The sequence below is a fragment of the Plectrocnemia conspersa genome, unplaced genomic scaffold (assembly GCF_051122295.1).
Source record: "Plectrocnemia conspersa isolate PC_06_02 unplaced genomic scaffold, ASM5112229v1 ptg000013l, whole genome shotgun sequence".
Lineage (NCBI taxonomy): Eukaryota > Metazoa > Arthropoda > Insecta > Trichoptera > Polycentropodidae > Plectrocnemia > Plectrocnemia conspersa.
The window spans coordinates 24,977,603-24,997,910 of NW_028277177.1; the positions used below are offsets into that span (position 1 = coordinate 24,977,603).

Here is a 20,308-nt window from a genome sequence, read left to right on the forward strand (position 1 = left end):
TGAGAGTTGTGATCGCGACTCTCTAGGGCACTCTAAAGCTTGCAGCTTATCGACCATGCCTCTGGGCGCCAGTCCATCACACGCTGGACTCACGCCATCCATTATTGTGAAAGAGCAAGGGCTAAATCCTAAGCCCTTGAGGGGAAGGGAACTCTCGGGCTGGCCAGCTGAGGTAGAGCGCGAAGCACTACCTAGTACGAACAAAGCATGGCAGCGTAACGCAAGCAGGCCAAAGGGCTCGGCCTCTCCTCGGGTCCGAGGGCTGAAGGGTGCGACTGAGGCAACATAAACACCCCCCGTAGACCTGGGGGGTGGTTCTGTTACTAGGATGATACGTAATGCAGTGCCAGCCAGCCAGCGAGAACCCGTCTCCCTGAGCGCTCGGGAGAAACACTAATATATCTCCAATAACATATTTAGTACAAGCTGGTTGCCCACCCATAGGGTTGGACTCGTAAGGCCTTTTTACCATACAATGGATAACACGTAGTTATACTTCTGTCGGCCATGCCATTTAGCAACTTCAATACAAAAAAGGATAATAAAATTATTTAACGGCTCAATATGCGTTTAAAACAATATACTAAATGGTCTACAACGTATAACCGCTTCACTTATTTTATTTCCAAAATGATTAATGATTAAAAAAATATATATTTATATAATTATTAGTTCTTGCAATTATTATCATCAACCGCGATAGCAAGAGCGATCGATCAGATGGAGTGGGGCTCGCGATGTTACTATTTATCTTAAAACCATTTAACGACGAACTATTTTTAAGCTGCGGGGTATACCAATTTACAACGATGGGTGAAGGCTTGTTATTACATTATTGCATGTATCATAATATAATGTCATAAAGCATACGACCACGAGTCATTCTTTTTTATATATAGCTAGAGATTAAATCTCCACAATTATCTAACAACAAATATGGAGTGCTACGAAGCAGGTGAAGGACATTGGTTCAAAATTTATAATATTTAATCAAGTTGTCCATAAATTAAAAATCTGTCATTCCTGAATAATGATATCTGATAATATATTTTAATTATTTATTTTCGTTCCTTCATTATTGAGGATCGTAACTCACATGTTTACTGAATCAGTGCGTTTAAGGAAAGATTTTCCTCTTACTCTTGTTTCTTTCCAAATACAATAAACGGTTTTATGTTGTCCTTTTCACCCCTCAATACATATTCCTGAAAACCTAGAAAACGTTTCGTGCAAATCACCGATATTCAATGTTGTAAACATTCGTTCATTCTCTCCAAGGGACACCGAGCATCAATTCCTAAGTTTATATCTAGTTTTATTTTAAAAGCAAATCAGAGGAAGTTGAAATAATTTCAATAACTCTTGTGAGATGTTTAGAAGGGTTTTCAAGACATCATCCTAGTTATTCACATACCCGGTATAATTTTATTTTATATATTCCTAACACACACAACGCCCTCTTAACTATGTTTTTTTTTTTAATTCTTAACTAAACAATACAATTACATCCGTAAGCAGGTGTTTGTTTGAAGAAGCAATTAGAGGGAAACCGAAACGCGGAACGCGAGTGTATCACGGATACGGACAACAGTTATGTCTTCAGACAATCGGAGTTCAACGACAACGTATTTATTTCTCTAAAAAGCAAACATTCAAACGACACTCGTTCAGCAGCAATCTTCTAGCATATCTTCAGATCTAGACTTCTCATATACGGGCGGGTCGAAAGTTGTTACGATTTGCCCGGCATTCCTGCGCCTACTTTCTATTTCCCACGACCTGACGAAACTCGAACATGCAATATGTAGATATATTGTTTCACACATACCCTTTATGACAGATTTGGCGACTTTTGACTAATTTGAAACGCTTTCAAAGGGAAGAAATCTATTAATGTATAACAAAAGAGTCATTGATTTTAGAGTTCTATGGGAGGAGAATGGTCGGAAAAAGTAAAAAAAAAAAAAAAGAAAAACAAACAAACAAACAAAAAAATGCACAGGGAAAATTCGTGAGATACCAAAAGAGTGAAAGTTCCCATTTCGGTTGAGATGATCGCGCTCGTCGATTCGAATCGGTGAACTCGAAAACGTATAATGGCACTCGTGCGATAAGTTTTGCGAGAGTTCTAAATATGTTATTCATATGCATATCATCTTAAAAGAATTGCGCAATAATTATTGTGATTCATTATAAAACCATCGGTTAAAAAAATATTTATACGGTCATAAATAAAATATGTACAGTGCATCGACAAAGCGATCGAAGAGGCGGAGTTTCGTCAAAGAAGTTTCGGTCTTAGATTTTATTCGAATGTATTAATAGTTAAAAGAAAAAATCATCTAGGCAATTCAAAATAATGATATAATGGTCTAAAGTATGCTTGAAGATTATTAAATATTGAAAAGCAAAATATATTTTAGAGCGTCTAGTTTTGCTCGAAAACATCAAGGATCGACGTTCGAATGGACTAACTAAATCAATTCTTCGAATAGCTAAAGCTTTTAAGTGTCAAAATCGAAGCGAAGGGACATTGACAGGCACTTAAAAGAGATAGATTTATAACATTGCGCTACTGAATGTATAATATCACTTAATCAAAATGTTATTTTATGAATATTTCGCGCAAAGCAGTTAAAATAAAATATATAATAACTTTTGAATTCAATGAAAAAAAACTTTAATACATCTGTTAAAATTATTTAATTAATGATTTTCAATATGTAAGTGGCATAAAATCTAAATTGAAACTTAATTACTTAACATCGTAATTAAATAATATTTACAACGAAATTTAATAGCATTCTAAGCTTTAATTTAAACAAAGCTAATGTGGGTTAAATTGTATTATATAATTTATGGTTTTTGAGTCATTTTACGATCTCCATGTATGTGTACAAAATACGATTTAAACATTTTCTTTCATTTCATAGATAGCAGCACAATAAACTTTAATTTTTGCGAGTAAATACTAAGCATCAGATAGCAAAAACGGTAGATTCTACCTGCTCTGTGGATTACCATCAGCTTACATGGCGGATAGGTACTACCTGACCCGTTGGTTAAGTGATATCATACAATTTACTAACTTACCAAAAGTAGTCGCAAAATATTTTTTACGTGATCTCATTTTTCATATTACTTTTAACGAAACAATTTTCATTGTAAAGCCTATATTTTTTTTAAACTTTAGCCAGTGTTAACAAAAAAAATACTATGCGTAATACTATATATTTATGTCATTAAAAAATCTAGCTAAGCAGCCAAATGAAATAAAGCATTAAGAATTTTAAAAAAATTAGCAATGTCACATATTATGTATTTATAAAAATATATTTAAAAAAACATTAAAATAATGGATTGTAATGTTTATTTCATTTTTTTAAATTTTCGGTGACTCAAATATTATATAATATTTTTTTTATTATTTAACATAAGTGCAAATAATGACATAAAATTAGTGTATAATAATACTAGTAAAACAGAAAACACTAAGAATCGAATTAAACATCGATTGTTATGACACAGATGAATTTAACATTGTACAGTCCATCCAAGATTTGAACGCTCATCGTCACAGTATTGGTGAGAAAATATAATAGAGTGACCATGTGAAATTACAAGTGCAATTATTTTTTACTTTTTTAATTTAATTTGTTGAGGAAAGTGTAAAATATCACTTTCTTACTTATTTTGTTTATTTATATACATATTTAACTCAAAAACATGAGAGCAGTTTTAGTATCACTCTCCAGGTTGAATATCTGTTCAATATAATATTTTTTAAAATACCAATATAATATTACAGGAATTGTTTTATTGATTACAAAATACCACAACATGACAATAATTTATAATAAAAACATCATTTGTTTACAAACGGATGATCTAGACGCGAATTTTCACATGATCAGAGATTAACAGAATTTTGACATAACATTGTTCAACAAAATACTAAAATATTTAAAACAAATTAAACCAAACTCAATCTTAACCCAATGAAAGTTCAAAAACCATAGTTAGATAAAGTTATGTCTGAACAATGGACGTTTTGCAACTCTTTAATTGATTTCATGTACATTTTAGAACAGGATATAATTTCCCTATCGCATATTAGATAAATTATAATTATTAATACCGTGAATACAGTGAAGTTATGATTTCACTGAAACGTCAGTGAAAATATAACTTCACTGTAACATATATAATACATACATAGTGAATTTTTTTAGAGAATATCTTAATTTATTAAATAATATTTTTTTGCCTCAGTTTGCTTACCATTCCACAACAAGACTGACGTCAGAAATCTAAATGTTTAACCTGATGTGTGATTTGTTTCATAAACATTACTGTGGTAATCGCTTTTTTAATACAATCACTATACTGATTATTCAGAATGAAAACTGAATTTTGTAATACTGACCTTTGTTCATTTAAATCAACAGTAATCATTGAATTGTAATATATTATGCAATTGTAATAATTCACTTTCTAATTACTTTGAACACAAAAACAACAATGACTCAATCTTTTGCAGTTGAATATACTGATCTAAAAAAATATATTAAATAAATATATAATATTCAAACAACCAAACGGCCAAACATACACTACAAGTAAGTCGACAATAATTTAATTTCATACGATTAGGATAAATTCACGCTGCTGTCATAAATAAAAAAAAATAGAATGGTATAACATATGATATAGTATAGCATTTAATTGGCAATACGTTTCACAACATAGCACAATCAAAACCGTAGATAATTATCCAATTAGACGTCAGATTATCGACGCTGAATTACTCATTCCACGCTTGGTTCGATGCGCCTTTGATGCGACAATAAAATTGCATACAAACACACACAAAAATAAATTAAGCAATAGCAGTCACTTCCGCGAAACTTATTACAATTTAATTACTGTATCTATACACTAACTACTAGGAAATCTTCGCCATATAAATTTGTACACATTTAATATTAACTTGGACTCTATATCCGCGTTTCTTAACCCAGATGCAAAATCATGGCAGCGAGCCAGATGCATCCAAAACGTTCAAAAACGCAAAACTGTAACGGTCAACGTTCTCGATGCGCCCGTTTATTGATTGTAAACAATCGATATGATTATATACTGTATGTGAGTTGTGGCGTGTGTGGCCTGCTGAGCCGTTGCGCAACAGTTAGAAATAAATGGAGATCAAAGTTCTATGAATATAGGTTTATGTACAAAAAAACAGCATCTCTAATGATGATAGTAATACATTATATTTGAAATATTCTATAGTCTGTATAATTCACGATACCTTATCATAGGGGTCACCAATTTCATGGCTGCGCTTTGCATTTGCATAATTAAAGTGGAACATGATTAACTTTACAAGTAAATCATGTCCCACTTTAACGATGATTCAAAACTGTCAATGGAAATAAGCGTTGATAAAAGATAATGACTCAAATCTCGATTAACAAATAAGGAAGATACATTTCTTTATTTATATTAGCTTATAATCTCGCAAAGACAATAATTATAACCACATTTATAAATTTAAAATCGCTCGCGCTTGAAATGACTGATATAATTTGGTTAGAATAATTAATATAATGCACTGTACATGCGAACTGATGGCGTGATATTCTATTTATTCATACAGTGAACTGTAGCTACGAAAAAATATATTATTAACTAACAAACCGCTAATAAAATGGATAATAATGGTGGATATATAGATGGAAAAAAATATGTTCCTAAATATAGAACATAAGGGTTAGATGTACACATAATAAATTAGCATATATTTCCATATACAAATTTTATATCAGGAATCGTTAAAATTGTAAGCTTTAATTCAAATAATTTAATCTTTACTTTATACAACTGTAAAATAGTGTTTCCGAAAATGAAGTTTACTCAATGACTATCGATACTTTAAACACTATTGTCGGTATATCAAGAGTTAGTTGCATCAAATGTTAAATAATAAAATATTACAACTTTAATTGTGCTTATTATAACGTATTGGTAGAGTGCCAGGTTTATAACTCAGAATACTAAAATTACGCTATTTATTTACGTGTGACGTTCATATAAATAAGCTGAAATTAGGGGGATCTTAACTGCTTAACTGAGGTATTAATTGAAATTATATTATAAATAATTAAACTGCCAAACGATTCTTAGTCTGAAGTATTGTTATACACGCTGTAACGCTTTTTTAGTTAACGCCTGTTATATTACAGCGGTAGATTTGAACGTAACTTTATTGATACACGTAATGCATATATTATATTTTCAGTATATTTTATCCGAATGTTACGCGTTTACATATTATATGTTACACCGAATCGGTGAAATCGCTTATTGCGTGAAATGGGCAAAAATTGCCTAATTCATGAAAAGTGCAAGCCCGTTGCTTTATTCATGAATTAGGCAAACTATCTGCCGAATGTGTGAATTGGGCAGGAATTGTTTTGCTTATTTTGTGCATTAAGCAAAGTAGATAGTGGCGCTCCGGTGGTGTTTTTCGTAATTAGAGCAGATGTCATTTGATTATATAAAAATAAATCAATCATTAACTACAGTGATGTTCATCTTCATATAGAATACCAAAAAGTCTAAAACAATAAATTATATGATATTTTGTAAAGGTTGGTCTAATGCAGTGGCTCGAACCCGTGACCCCTGGGTTACTAGTCTAGATCTAACGGACTACGCTATTCCGACCTCATTTCTGCAATGTCGCAGCAAAAATTATGATTATAATTAATATAAAATAATGCAATCTCCCTACCAATAAAAATTAAAAAATGTAAACTCCTTAACCCTTATGTGGGGAGCACCCATTTATGAGACAAATTCTTTAAATATTATAGCTTAACAAATTAAAGTGATTTTAGCCTTAATTTATATAAAATAACCATATTACAAGGTTCAAACCTTCATGGCACATTTAGGTGTCCATTATATACTAGCGATTTTCTTGATGGAATCTGTAGGTGCCGTCAAAAGATTTAAACATAATTCTATAAAGTTTTCAACAATTTAAATAATGTTTTAGTCATCACAATTGACTCATCAGTTTTACCATCCAGTGGATATAAAATTTAAAAAAATAATAGGAGAAAACCGGAAACATAAAAAACTGTAAATTTTATCATAAATTATTAATTAAACCTTATTTAATTTAGAACTAAATATTTTCAGCATCAATTATTAATAACAAATCTGTACTGCATTAATAAGAGATAAACAACAAATAGCGATAACTCCAGACATGTCAAAAACAATGATGTCAAACTTCATATGTCAATGTCAAAATTGACTAAATCCTATTTTAAAGTTTGTAGTGATAAACCGTTGATACTCCACTGTATATAAAAAAAGAATAATACTATCTTTACACATAGAAAAAATAAACATATTTTACGTCTACTGTAAAAAATGATAACTGGAGTTTGCCGTTTTTGATTATATACGAATTGTATATTTTTTTGTGAATATGGAGTTTTTAAATTATTTGAACGAGTTGAATAATAGATCAACTAAAACAACGTCTTCAGTCATTCTGTCACGTATAAATGCAACAAATATTTAAATCCATTATGTGAGTCAATGACTAGTGCAAGTCAAGAATTTTAAGATCGAAACACTTCAAATTTTTAACCTCGCATAGCAGTCAGTCGTTTTGTTTTTAACACGTTTTCCTCATTTTCATTTCTTAACGTCGAATACATCAAAGACGTTTATGTGCATTCTTCGACCATTCAAGTCAACTCCAATCACTGGCATCCATGGGATCGTTCCTGGGTCATAATTTAATAAACTATTTCAGTGACCAAATAAACAAGCCCAAGCCGAGCTATGCTAGACGTTATTTTTAATTATGAGAATCGGACGGGCTTGCCTTAGATAAATATACATACGCATCTCTTTGACCGACGACCGGTTATCATCGCCAAAGATCTTTTCTCTTTCGTGCCCGTTCGGCCTAATCGTAACAGATTGCCTAAAAATTGAGGTCCGGTAAGACGAAGAAGACCCACATATAGGAACGGCAATCCAGTCAACACCCAGACGCTAATAGATGACATAATTCCAATATCGACCTTGAAGATGGCATAATGTATGGAGATTGTATTCAATCAAACGAATGTGACCTCTATATCTCGCACAATGCAGCAGGTATTTTTTTAACAAAAAAAAGATAAAATTGTATGACCTTTGGATTTTAAGTAACTCATCAAAATATGACTATTGTATTGTGCTATATACTATAAACATCAGTATTTTTTTAATATTTTATTTCAATAACTGTTCAAAATCAAATCAATTCAACCACCGTTTAGCACAATTGATCTGAGTTTATTTTTAAACCAATTGTCTGCACACTCGGTTAACATCGTTTAACTGCACTTAACTGCGTTTTAATAGTGGCCATTTGACTATACTGACCCATAGAGGAAGAATGGCAATGGAAAAAAAACACAACACACCTGATAATTATCTTAACCGTTAACGTCCTATCGAGAACGCCGAATCGCTCGAAACAAATTGACCATTTTGTACGCACATTGAAAAAGTGGATCATTTGGTCTTTCATGAAAGATCGTGATGATCCAAGGAGACATAATAGAAGCAGGTGTATTAAATTGGACAACGTACCAAATAAATTAACAGTTTCCATCGTGCTGCTACTGTAATGTTACATGTGGGTAAGTGAAGGAGATACCGCTCGGGGAAATCGACATGTAACAGTATTTATAAACTGTTATGCAAAAAATGGCACGTTCACGATTTTTACTGAATCCGTAAGAAAATTTCGTAAGGTTTATTTTTTTAGGAAAAAACGGCAGATGTACGATCAATGGGAAAATCTAACGTATACGTTGCGCAACGTAAACGTGAATTTATATTTTTTCTTTGGGTATAATTAAGGCCATTGCATACAGAGTTATTTATTGGACGTATAACATTTTATATTATAAAAAAACACAATGCCAGATATAATGTAAATATCAGTTAAGGTATATAATACATAATTAATTTTTAAATACATATATTAAAAGCTTTGACTTTGAATTAAATTACACACACATTATGATTAAAAATTATAAATATAATTATCATATCCATTACTAGAGGCCCGTTAATGAAAATGTTACATGTGAATAATTTAAGAAAACTTTAGTTTTAAATTGAATTCTAAGTAAACGTTTTTTACATATTTTTAAAAGCAACTAATGTTTTTCACTATAACTGTCGGGACCTCCCGTGATCGTTGCGACGAAATAAGTTGCACTCTTATTAGTGAAAATGTTTTTTTCTTGCCAGCGTTGTCTCAGCGGACATATATTAAATTATTTAAAAGCACCTGCAAAACAACCGTCAACAAAAAGGTCAGTGCCAAATACAAAGGATATACATGTACCAAGCCTTGGATTAGGCATTCCTTGTTAGCTTATAGCCAAATTACCGATTTTTGAACCAACGTTACGTCTAACAAGATTTGCTAGACGATCGAAAACTGAACTCATTTGATCACTTCCTTTAAACACTTTAGTCAGTACTTGACAAGCAACCAAAACGACCCTTAAAAGCCTGATAAAGCAAACGCTCTTCAGTTCGGCCTTTAGTCACTGGAACTCAAGAATTCAACACGATCTTAGAGAAGACTTAGAGACTTGTGTAATTGCAGAAATTCCTCATATTTTCGAGTTAATATTGTGCAGCTGTGGATTTTCTTTATTTTTCTATATCTTTAAATTAATACGAATTATGTTTCTTAAGTCTGCCTTAAGTAATTAATTATAGTAATATAAGTTGTAGTATTTTCGTTAGCAGATATACTTGAAATTGAATTTCGTACTGATTAAAAGTATAAAGCAATTATTTTTAAAATTAAAATCAATACATTTTTTAATATTTAATATATATATGTACATATGTATGTGTGTATGAAACTGTATAACTATTAATTCATTTACTATATAATATAAAATAAATTTTATTCACTAAAAATCACAATTTTTTAGCACTAATAAATAAATTAAAAATATTAAAATTATATATCTACAATTGAAAACCCAAAACGCACATTTGAACAGGACGGCCGCTTTCTCCTAACTGAGCAAAAAATCAGTAAGCAAAAAAGCTTTTTACATCAGAATATTTGTTGCTTAAAAATATTCTAGAGAAATTATGAACTTGTGAAGAATTTAGTGTCCCACTATTATAGCAATGGATATATGTATGTATGTCCATGAATAAGATTGGGAAGACATATGTACATATTTATTTGCAAAGACTGGCCCTGTTACTCGATCATTGAAAATGTAAACATAAAAGGCCTTCTTTTATATTTTAGAAACATATCAATGTCCAATTTAGTATGATCCTAGTCTCAGCGATGTGTAGATACATATTTTACAGAATTTAATAGTACAACATTACACTGACTACTTTGAGGTTTACATTCTTGATATTCTGTACATGAACATATGTTATATAATTCTTTATTCTAAAGAAATGTGTCATATCTCTGATTTACTGATTAATTTATAATCGTTTATTGTATTATTTGAATATGGAATTAGAATCAAAGAGCACACGAGTCTAGAGGGTTACTAAAGGCTGTTCATACTATATAATTAACAAGCACCGAAATTATCGATTAAGAAACACTGAATTAAAGCATTCCATGCGTGATTGATCTCAAGCTAATCGAGTTTTGAAGAAGGCAGACAAAACAGGTTTTTTATGTTAGTACGAACAAAATTCGACCACTTTGAATCACCACAAACGATAGAATATGAATGACTCCATTGCTCAGAATCGCATCTAAGACGAGCATATGATTAATATTGAATACCAATGATCCAACCTGCAATTATGCTCATCACGGGCTATTTTCGAGCTGAGCAGTATATCCTTCTAGCGAACTCTGTAGTGATATCACTACACATTATGAATAATAACTAATGACACACTAGCGTCGATACAAAAGTGGCCAGAAACAAAAACAGAAAGGACAAGTGTGTCGCATTAGAAGCGGATGTCCTTATCGCGAGCCCCCGCTCTCATTAGGGTAGAGATAGTAACTCAATAATGCGGGTATTGTGTAGTGTTGAGATGAAGCCACAGATATCTGTGGGAAACGGATATTTTTTAAAGAGATTCACAATTTTATGATCATCAAATATTTATAATATGTGACTTTACCGTTGGGCAGGAAGTGATTGGATTTGTGTAGCCGTGACATGTCGAGGGTTCAAACCCGAAAAACGTGTTTCTCGAAGTGTGACTAACGTGGTAAAAATACCCAAACAAGAAACGTGGCCTGTGTACATTCGTTTCGTTCTTTATTCCCGATCGAGTGACACAGGTGAGTTTGTACCTGACTCGAAACTACACAACGCCACGATAAAGATCTATCATACAAACCGACCAATCGAGCGTTCTATAACAGCGTTTCTCAAGGTTGATGATTGGTGGGTTGCGAATAGTTTAAGAATGGTGTTTAGATATTCTCTCCGTTACTTACCATATCATAATATATTGTAGTGTTTCATCCAAAATGAAACGATAAATGGGAACAACGCAAGATTTTTAAAAACAGCACTGCTCTAAAAATCTAATATGTTATTGAGAAAAATCCGCGGCAGTAATTGCCGCAAATTTAAGTTTACGAATCGCCGTCTATAAAGATTTTAGCGAATAATTGTACAAAATTAGTTTTGAAATTTAAGACAGAATTATTAGAAATTATAGAGAAGAGGTTAACACACTATAAGTACACACATTCCTGTGTGTCTCATTAACTATAAAATTTATAGTTCACGGTTAATATAATGCGCATTTTACTGTGTATCACATAATCCTATTTAAATGGATTCTTAATGTTATATGTAATATCATTTTACTAGCATCTTGCTCGTTGATAAATCAACCACACCGACAATATTTTTTTTATGTAAAATCGGTATAACTTATGACTGATCTGACTGTAATTTTTAAAGTGTACAAATAATAATAATAACTAGGGAACGACCTGTTTTAATGCGAAAATGTTTAAGAACTCATATATGCATATACAGTTGAGAGATATAGATAATCACAATTATTTTTTTAAATTATAGTATTCAAAGATTTAGTGTATATAAATATATTATTACTATTCCCTTTAATAAACGTAAAATGTTCGATAAAACAAGATTTGTACGTACGTATTGCAAAAAAATTGTATGAGTATTTTCTAGTTCCCCAGCTACACGCACAAAAATAGCACGTCCCCAATTTACCGTGTTATTGGGGGTATACTGCATATTGTATATATGTTACAGTAAATATGTATTAACAGTGAACGTATATTTTCACTGACATTTTAGTAAAATCATAACACCAGTAGATATACCCTATTTGCGTTAACACAGTCAGTTCGAGAGCTATACATTTCATCATTATTCATAATTGAGAAAGAAATGGCAAGTTTTAGTTTACGCCCCTACTATTAACTCTAAAGCATACAATACGGATATACGTTTGGTATACTTATCATTACTCCTGTTTATATTTTGAACAAATTTTTATAAATTAAAATCATTACTATATTTTTTATATATTCTTAAGCCAGCGTATTTTTTAAGCATAGCTCATCTATAAGATTTTTTATTTGACCACTACCTAGGTATAATAACCATATTTTTATATGGGAAACATGGATTTTAGTGTACCTAAAATTAGTATCAAAAAAAAAGTATGGTGAACGTACAGTAAAATTATATCATTCAGAAAAATTGTTTAGAAATGGATGCACTCACTGTATGAACAGTTAAATATATTGAAACTATGAGCAACAGTTCAATTTCATTGCGACTGTTATGTTAAATGAAAAGTAAGGCGAAGGCTACGAAAGATAATCCACAAACATTAGTAATTTCTGGGTGGGCAAGATTGTTTGATTTACACACCATGCAGTGTTTATATATCTTATGTACAGTTAAACACATTGACAGTTAAGACCCGCTAAAAACACTGCCAGTGAAAGCCGCAAATATTTGCACATCCAACTGCTCAAAGGAGACGCTCCGATGCATATTTACATACCATTCACATGTAGTGCACACAGTTCTGAACAAATTCGGCGTCGATTGAACAAGGTCAAGAATTTTCTTGAACCGAAACGGTTCACTCACATGTGTGCAACAATAAATCCGAATTGCGAAAATTGACACAAGAACAATGAGCATTATTGTTCGAACCGTTTCGATTCTCACACGTGCTCATTGTGGTACACGTGTGATGGAGATATTGAGACAATCAAATTTATATATCTCATATCTCGAGCTATGCATTCGCATAGAGGAAAATGTCGTTACAGAGTATTTAGCGCATTGTAAATTAATAGGCACATTGACACGGTTACTGGTGATAAAATCGGTTTTATGATTTTGTTTACTGTTTTTGACTATAGATCAGTTTTGAAAATGGAGAGCGTTGCTAAAAATTGCATTTTGTACATGGAAGAGAAATTGTGAGAACTTTTTAGCGATTGGCTCTCAACTACCTGTTTTCTTGTAACAATCCGCGACCTACATATAGGCGTTAGAAAATTAATCACATTTGAAGTTTAAGTGTCATAATAATTCAAAGACGTTTAATTAATGATCTTTTTGGCCAAAAAATTAAGGTCTCATACAAAGACATTGTTGTATTGAATGTCTTAGAGTAACTATTTAAAACAAAGACGTATTTTAAAGTAAACACTGTCATTGTGAATCGAAGTCACATACTGTATTCATAGATCAATAAGTATTTAGTGTGTATAAACAACTCACGTCATTAATGCATCACATACTTGAATCACAAACGTGACTTCCTAATCAATGTAAAAATGTTAATAGTTTGTTCATATACTATTAGAAGGGCATGCTAATAAGAATAGTAGCTCAAATCACTCACAATAGAAAATGTCGATACTCAGAAAATCACTGTTAATTTAATTATATGTTAAGTACATGTATAATGAACACGCGATAACTGAACCGATTATCAATAATATACACGTGTAAATTCGAAATAGCATCAACACGTGTTTTAAGTGCTTATACATTTTCAAGTAAGCCTATAAGATGTATACTATTAATTAAATTTGAACAGCTATAATATAAAAAGTTTCCTATGGACCCTGCTCCCAACCGCTGAGCATGTAATTTATGATTATAACCGTCCTCCCGATATAAAACAACATTGCGAATCTTTGATCATGCTTTATATATTAATTTGAATATAATTTTGAAGATGGAATTTCAACAAAATCAACAGGATTCAAAAGTTTGGGTGAAATACGCCTACGAGGGCAAGAAACAGTACGTGACCGGCCGCAAACGTGTCTGCCTACTTACAAAATATATGTACGATATACAGTCGAACCTTGATCGGTAATTTTTTAGATTCAAATTTAAAATGCATGAAAATTGTCTCTCAATGTTGAAAAGCGACCAAAATATATAAGTTTCTAATAAGAGCGACCTTGACAGTACCTTTCAATTGTGTCATTCATAAACCAGGCTACTGTCGTCGAACACGTTCCGATTTTCACTTTGATTGAATCTAGAACAATTTCATTTTTGGTCGTTCAAATACATCGAGAAAACAATAATTGTGATTATATTATTTTTTTAATATAATTTGTCTTGTAATAATCATAGAAGAAAACTATGATAGAAATCAGTGGTAATTACTGGACTCAGATGTGCATGACGAGACCACATCTTCCGCTCCCTTGGCGTTCGAGAAAAGATGGAACAAAAAAGGCACGACCGCAACATTAGGGTTTCAGAATGCATTATTTTTTTTAATGTGTGGCTTTCATCTGGATTCAATCGCATAATTTCAAAAACTCACCAGTAGAAGGCCACTCTTTTGGGTAGCATATTCTGAACAATCCTCTCGTTCTAGTGTAATAGTAGTATTTCGTGCTTAGGTCGGATAGGAGTTGCGAGTTTGAATCTGCCGGTCTCGAAGCGATATTCTGTAAAAAAAATATAAACCACCGATTAGATAATATATTTAAAAGACTAATAGATACATATACGCATTCATATAATTATTTTTATTTTATTAAAACAACTTCACAAAAATATTAGTCATATTATATTCAACACTATATATTCTGGAGATGAAATACGTACGACCCTTATCGATTAAAAGCGGGAGAAGAGGACGAAACTATTTTTGTTCTGCGATGTTGGGATTTCTATAATTACGACTGTATTTTTAAAATGTCATAAAGTCAGAAGAAGACTATAAAACGATCTTGATATGATTAAACTTCATTTTGGTACTGAAATCCTAGAACATATCAGAATAAAATCTTTATAGTCCAAAGGCAATTATTTGAGCTTAAAAAAAATACAATTATTCGTCACAGCTTCTCAGCGAGCCTCACACAAATATCCATTATCTTAAATGATCTCCAAGGAGATAGAACAATGGAGCGGTGGGCTCATAATAGACGCCACACCTGAGAAACATCAACAATGGACAAAAGGAGAAATTACGCAACGATAAAAAAATACGTATGCTCTGAAAATAGTAAAAAAACTATTGAATATTTACCGACTCTCGATTTCGTCTGTCTGTCTGTCTTCTGAGACGATATGGAATTCGGTGAAAACTAATGCGCGCGATTCGTTCGAGCTCGTTGAATTATATTGTGCTATAATATTGCGCAATGTATACTAGCATAATAGCCGAACGGTAGAGTTTCAAAACTCTTGCAAAAAAGTATAGATTGCAACTATCAATCTACACGGTAATAAAACGTGTAATTGAATATTTAGTGTCGGATTACTGTTGTAGTTGCACTTATGTGTCTTCCTTCCGAAGCTCAATCGAATGTTAAAACGTTTTTTTGATGAAGTTATACTACCGCAATTTCCTCTTTTTCTAAATAAAGATATATCTATAGCAACGCTCGCTTGCATTGTTTTAATAAAAAGGGTCATGGTTTTCATGAGAAAAAATATTGTTATAGAGTTACGTATGTGGCATATTAAATTACTACAGCGACGGCCTCTAACGCATAAAAGGACGTTGCTGTTACATAATGTGCATCAGCATGCAACAGATGTTATGTGTATGTAGATACCTAGTTATTTTTTTAAGAATAGGGCTCTTCAATATATATTTAATCTTTTGCACAATTATTGATGCAATCCATAGTATGACGCAATGCATTTTTATTTTCGCAATGCACATATAAATTCTGTAAACTTATATTTATTAGCTAAATATGTTTTTGTTAATAAATCAAATTACGACAATTAAGTCGTTAAAATCCCATAAAAAAATCAATAGGATTTTTGATTAAATACCGTCATATTTCCATTAAAATGCTGGTATTAATATTTTATTGAAAAATATACGAAGTTTTAAATTCGTTTATATAATTTGACACCACCATATTTTATCTAACCAATAACATCAAAATGAAATTTAGTATTTCCAAAAACACTATAATTTCAGGTTCGTTTGTATTTTGTCTCACAATGACTCGCTAATAAAAAAAACTGTTGTAATATTGTATATCAACTTCATCAGAAGCAGATTTTTAAATAACAGAAACAGAATATTAAGTTTTATTACAATACATCTTAAAGCGCTTCTTAAAATAAGAAAAAGTTTATTTTTTATGAAAAATAATGGTCAGTTTTGGATTACATATAGGTAGTAATAATCTTTTCTAAAATATATTTTTCACAATATAAATGAGATAAATATTTTCATTCAAGATTATATAAATGTAACTAAATTATTACAAGCTGTCGTATATGAGTTATCAATCTGTAATAAAAGAATAGAGGAAAACGTTCTGTAGAAAAATACGATATTAAGTTAAGATTCAAATACAAAATAGATATGCAGACACTAGGAAACATTATTTATTTTATTTTATTATTTTTTGTGTATTATTTTAATTATGTTCATTTATTTTGTGTATAATACAATTATTGTTTTCGACCATCGCGACGCATTGGGGTTACAATGGTCTCAATTTAATCTAAATAAATCACAGAGCTTATTTCAAAGCTATTTATATATTGATGAGATGAGAGCTAAACCATGGATTCATAAACTGTGTTGCAAATGCTGACCTAAATGCGGTAGAAAAAGCGGAGAGCCGATAAAATTGTCAATCCTGGAACTATGGAGGCAACACCGAGGCGGAGCGGCAGCAGAAAGACGCAACCAATCATATCATAATAATATGAGTATTAAACTGGAAAATACTAATGCGAAACGGCAGCGGGCGACGCGACGGAAGGACGTGTTCCGCTGACTAGCGCCTCATTCAACCGGCTCACGTGAAATAATTAATCAAAAATTAATCCTCCGCAGCAGCTAACCTGTATTTGATTTCCAACCGATCACTCAAAAGCTTTGAGAGCAGCAAAGTGATTTTTTAATCTTCTATTAATAATTATAAATTATTAAGTGTATTAAAATTGATAATTAATAGATGTCATTTTGCATCTGGGGCCGGTTTTTAATAATAGCACATTTTTATAAATACAAATTTGAGTCTGCTACCGTGGCTTGAACCTGCGATCTCTGGGATACCAGTCTAGATCTTATGGATTACGCTATTCCGTCTTTATATGATTTTTTATTTCATTTGAAGCAATGTATATGAGTCCGGATTTTCAAAATCTCGATATCGAACCGAACAAAACTAGACTAAGTTTTATTGAATTGCTCAAATTTCTAGATCCAACATATTATCAGCATGAAAAAGTTAAACTACATAGTTAAAACGTTCTTGCGATAATTAGGCTTTTATGTTTGTATGTTTTGTAATCAAAAATTACTTCAGAATAAAAAAATATATGTTTTATGAAAATGTGGAAGATTTACACTACACTTTTTAAGATGTGAATGATATTCATACAAATATCGTTAGCTATATCTAATGAAATATGTTATTACAGCTTATTGATTCTACTGTAGTTTGGAAATAACCATAAAACAATATATATCAAATAATAAAATACGTTAACAATATATATCAAATAATAAAATATCCACATTTTAATTTAAAAAAAATAACACCATAAAACGTCAAAAACTTAACAAGCAGTCTACAAATGAAAAAATCAATGGGAAAATTCCACGTAGCAAAGTTTTGATTATTATATATACGGTTTATATCATACATAAGACACACTGATTATAATTTAACATTAGGTTTATTTAATCAAACTGTATATATGTACATATATTGGACGTGGTAAAAAAAATACGCACATAGCTAATTATATTATAGATTCCATAAAGCGGTCTTTCGAATCTTTCGTCAGTTTAGCGTAAAATTAAAAATGATATTTTATAAGGGATTTGATTTAATTTAGATTATTACAATTCTTAGATACATCATTATTACTACAAAATAAAATCAAAAATACCCAAAGCAGTGATTTTGAAAATATATAATTTAGAACTCTTACATCAAAACCTTGAGTATTAATTCGAATAAAATACTATTAGTATTATGATAATCATATCACCAATATCAAATGTGCAAGATTTTATTCCAGCATTAAATATTCGAGAAGTTCCTACTTGTATTTTCTTGAGTTCGTCATAAATTTCATCTTTAAAACCAAGATCCATAGATGCAAGAAAGGACAGGTATTTCTACCTGAGCTCTATTCAATCAACCTACTCTACCTGTGTCGTGCACTTCCTTTGAGGTTTAGCAAAGAAAACTTTTTTTTTAACATCACACTATACAAACATTACATGGACGTTTGTGATATAATACAACACAAAAATAGCTCTACTCTCTACATCTACCCACACACATACGAAACAATCAAAGTATGATAATTCGCACCTGATAATTCGAAGAATGCGAAACACTTACGAAATTGTTTATGATCTATCACATTTAAAACTGGTTAGGCGCAGGGTCGTTTTGCTATGCAACTTCGACGCCCGTTACTTCAATAATAAATAATGCATGTGCAGTTTTTTAATCATAATAATAATTGCATGAATAATTTTTCGCATGCTAGGATGCAGCACGGTCTTGTGCTTCCGTTAAATTGAATGCATGTATGTACTAAGGTTGTGGTATTAGAATTGCAACGTGCATAACGTGTTTAATGATGATGATGATAGAACTAGTAAATCGTATTATGGATAATATTCTTAATAGTACTAGAATTACTTTGTTACATAGCAAAAAATACATACCAATCAAATTTGAAGTCGCCTATAGGCATTATAAGTCATTATAAATAATCGTGCATCCTTTTTAGACAGAGGAAGGAATGTTTGAATAAGATCACAAAAATCTGAGATGGGAACCAAAAAAATATGCTTTGATGTTCGCCGACCTTCATTAGAAGATTGTATCAAAAATGCTATATTTTGTTGTCTACACATAAATTGGTGGCATTACACACCAGTTGACATGATAAAATGTCTAACACAATTACACACATCCGAATCATTTAATTCACACTGAATTGCAAAAATATGTTGGGACAAATTTGAGTCGATTTGGAAAAAAATCAAATTATATTTTAATATATTGCGTCATAAGTGATTCTACAATTCTTATTTTTTTTACCTAAAACTTGCTTAGTTAATTTCAATACAAAAAACATTTGAGATCGTGACTAAGAACAATGAAATATTATCGAAATTACTTTCAGTAAAATTCAGTACATGCAAAACCATAGAATGCAGTGCTATTTATAAATGCAACTTTCCAGATCATAAACTACTTGCTTTATGTGTTTCACTCGCTGAAACAATACAATGTCGTTAAGATATTCATGTATGAACATACATGGTTTCTTAAATGTTTTAAAATTATTTTTTATAGTGTAACTATAATAGAATAATTATGTGTTTTAAACGACTTGAAATATGTAATAATCTTTGGGAAGCCTGGTGAGTTCAAATAATACTAAAATGCAGTTTTTTTTATATGTTGTGTTGTGAATCGATTGAGGGTCACAGAACTTGTACCCTTCCAGATTTTTTCACTTCACTCATACACATGAAAAAGCTGTTGTGCTGTTGGTCATATTACAGTTAAAGGAAAAGAGAGGTTAAATCTAAATGTTCATAAATCAAGATTTAAAAACAAAAATATTTTTTGATATATACATTGTCATTTACTACATTTAAAAAGTTGGATTTCCCTGAGCATTATTTGAAAATATGGCTATCCCTACTTATATCTTCACTTTGTAAATCGTAAATGAGTATAATAAAATAAACTGTAAGATTA

The 20,308-nt window shown here is 31.2% G+C and overlaps 1 protein-coding gene across 2 annotated transcripts in view; it reads right to left on the reverse strand.

Moving 5' to 3' along the window:
- LOC148227672 (uncharacterized) overlaps positions 1–20,308 on the reverse strand; it is a 48,947-nt gene that overhangs the window by 18,719 nt on the left and 9,920 nt on the right. For both annotated transcript variants that reach the window (XM_088201766.1, XM_088201764.1), the window contains exon 2: positions 14,908–15,034. In XM_088201766.1, coding sequence (XP_088057892.1) covers positions 14,908–15,034 — 127 coding nt within the window. The remainder of the gene's footprint in view (positions 1–14,907; positions 15,035–20,308) is intronic.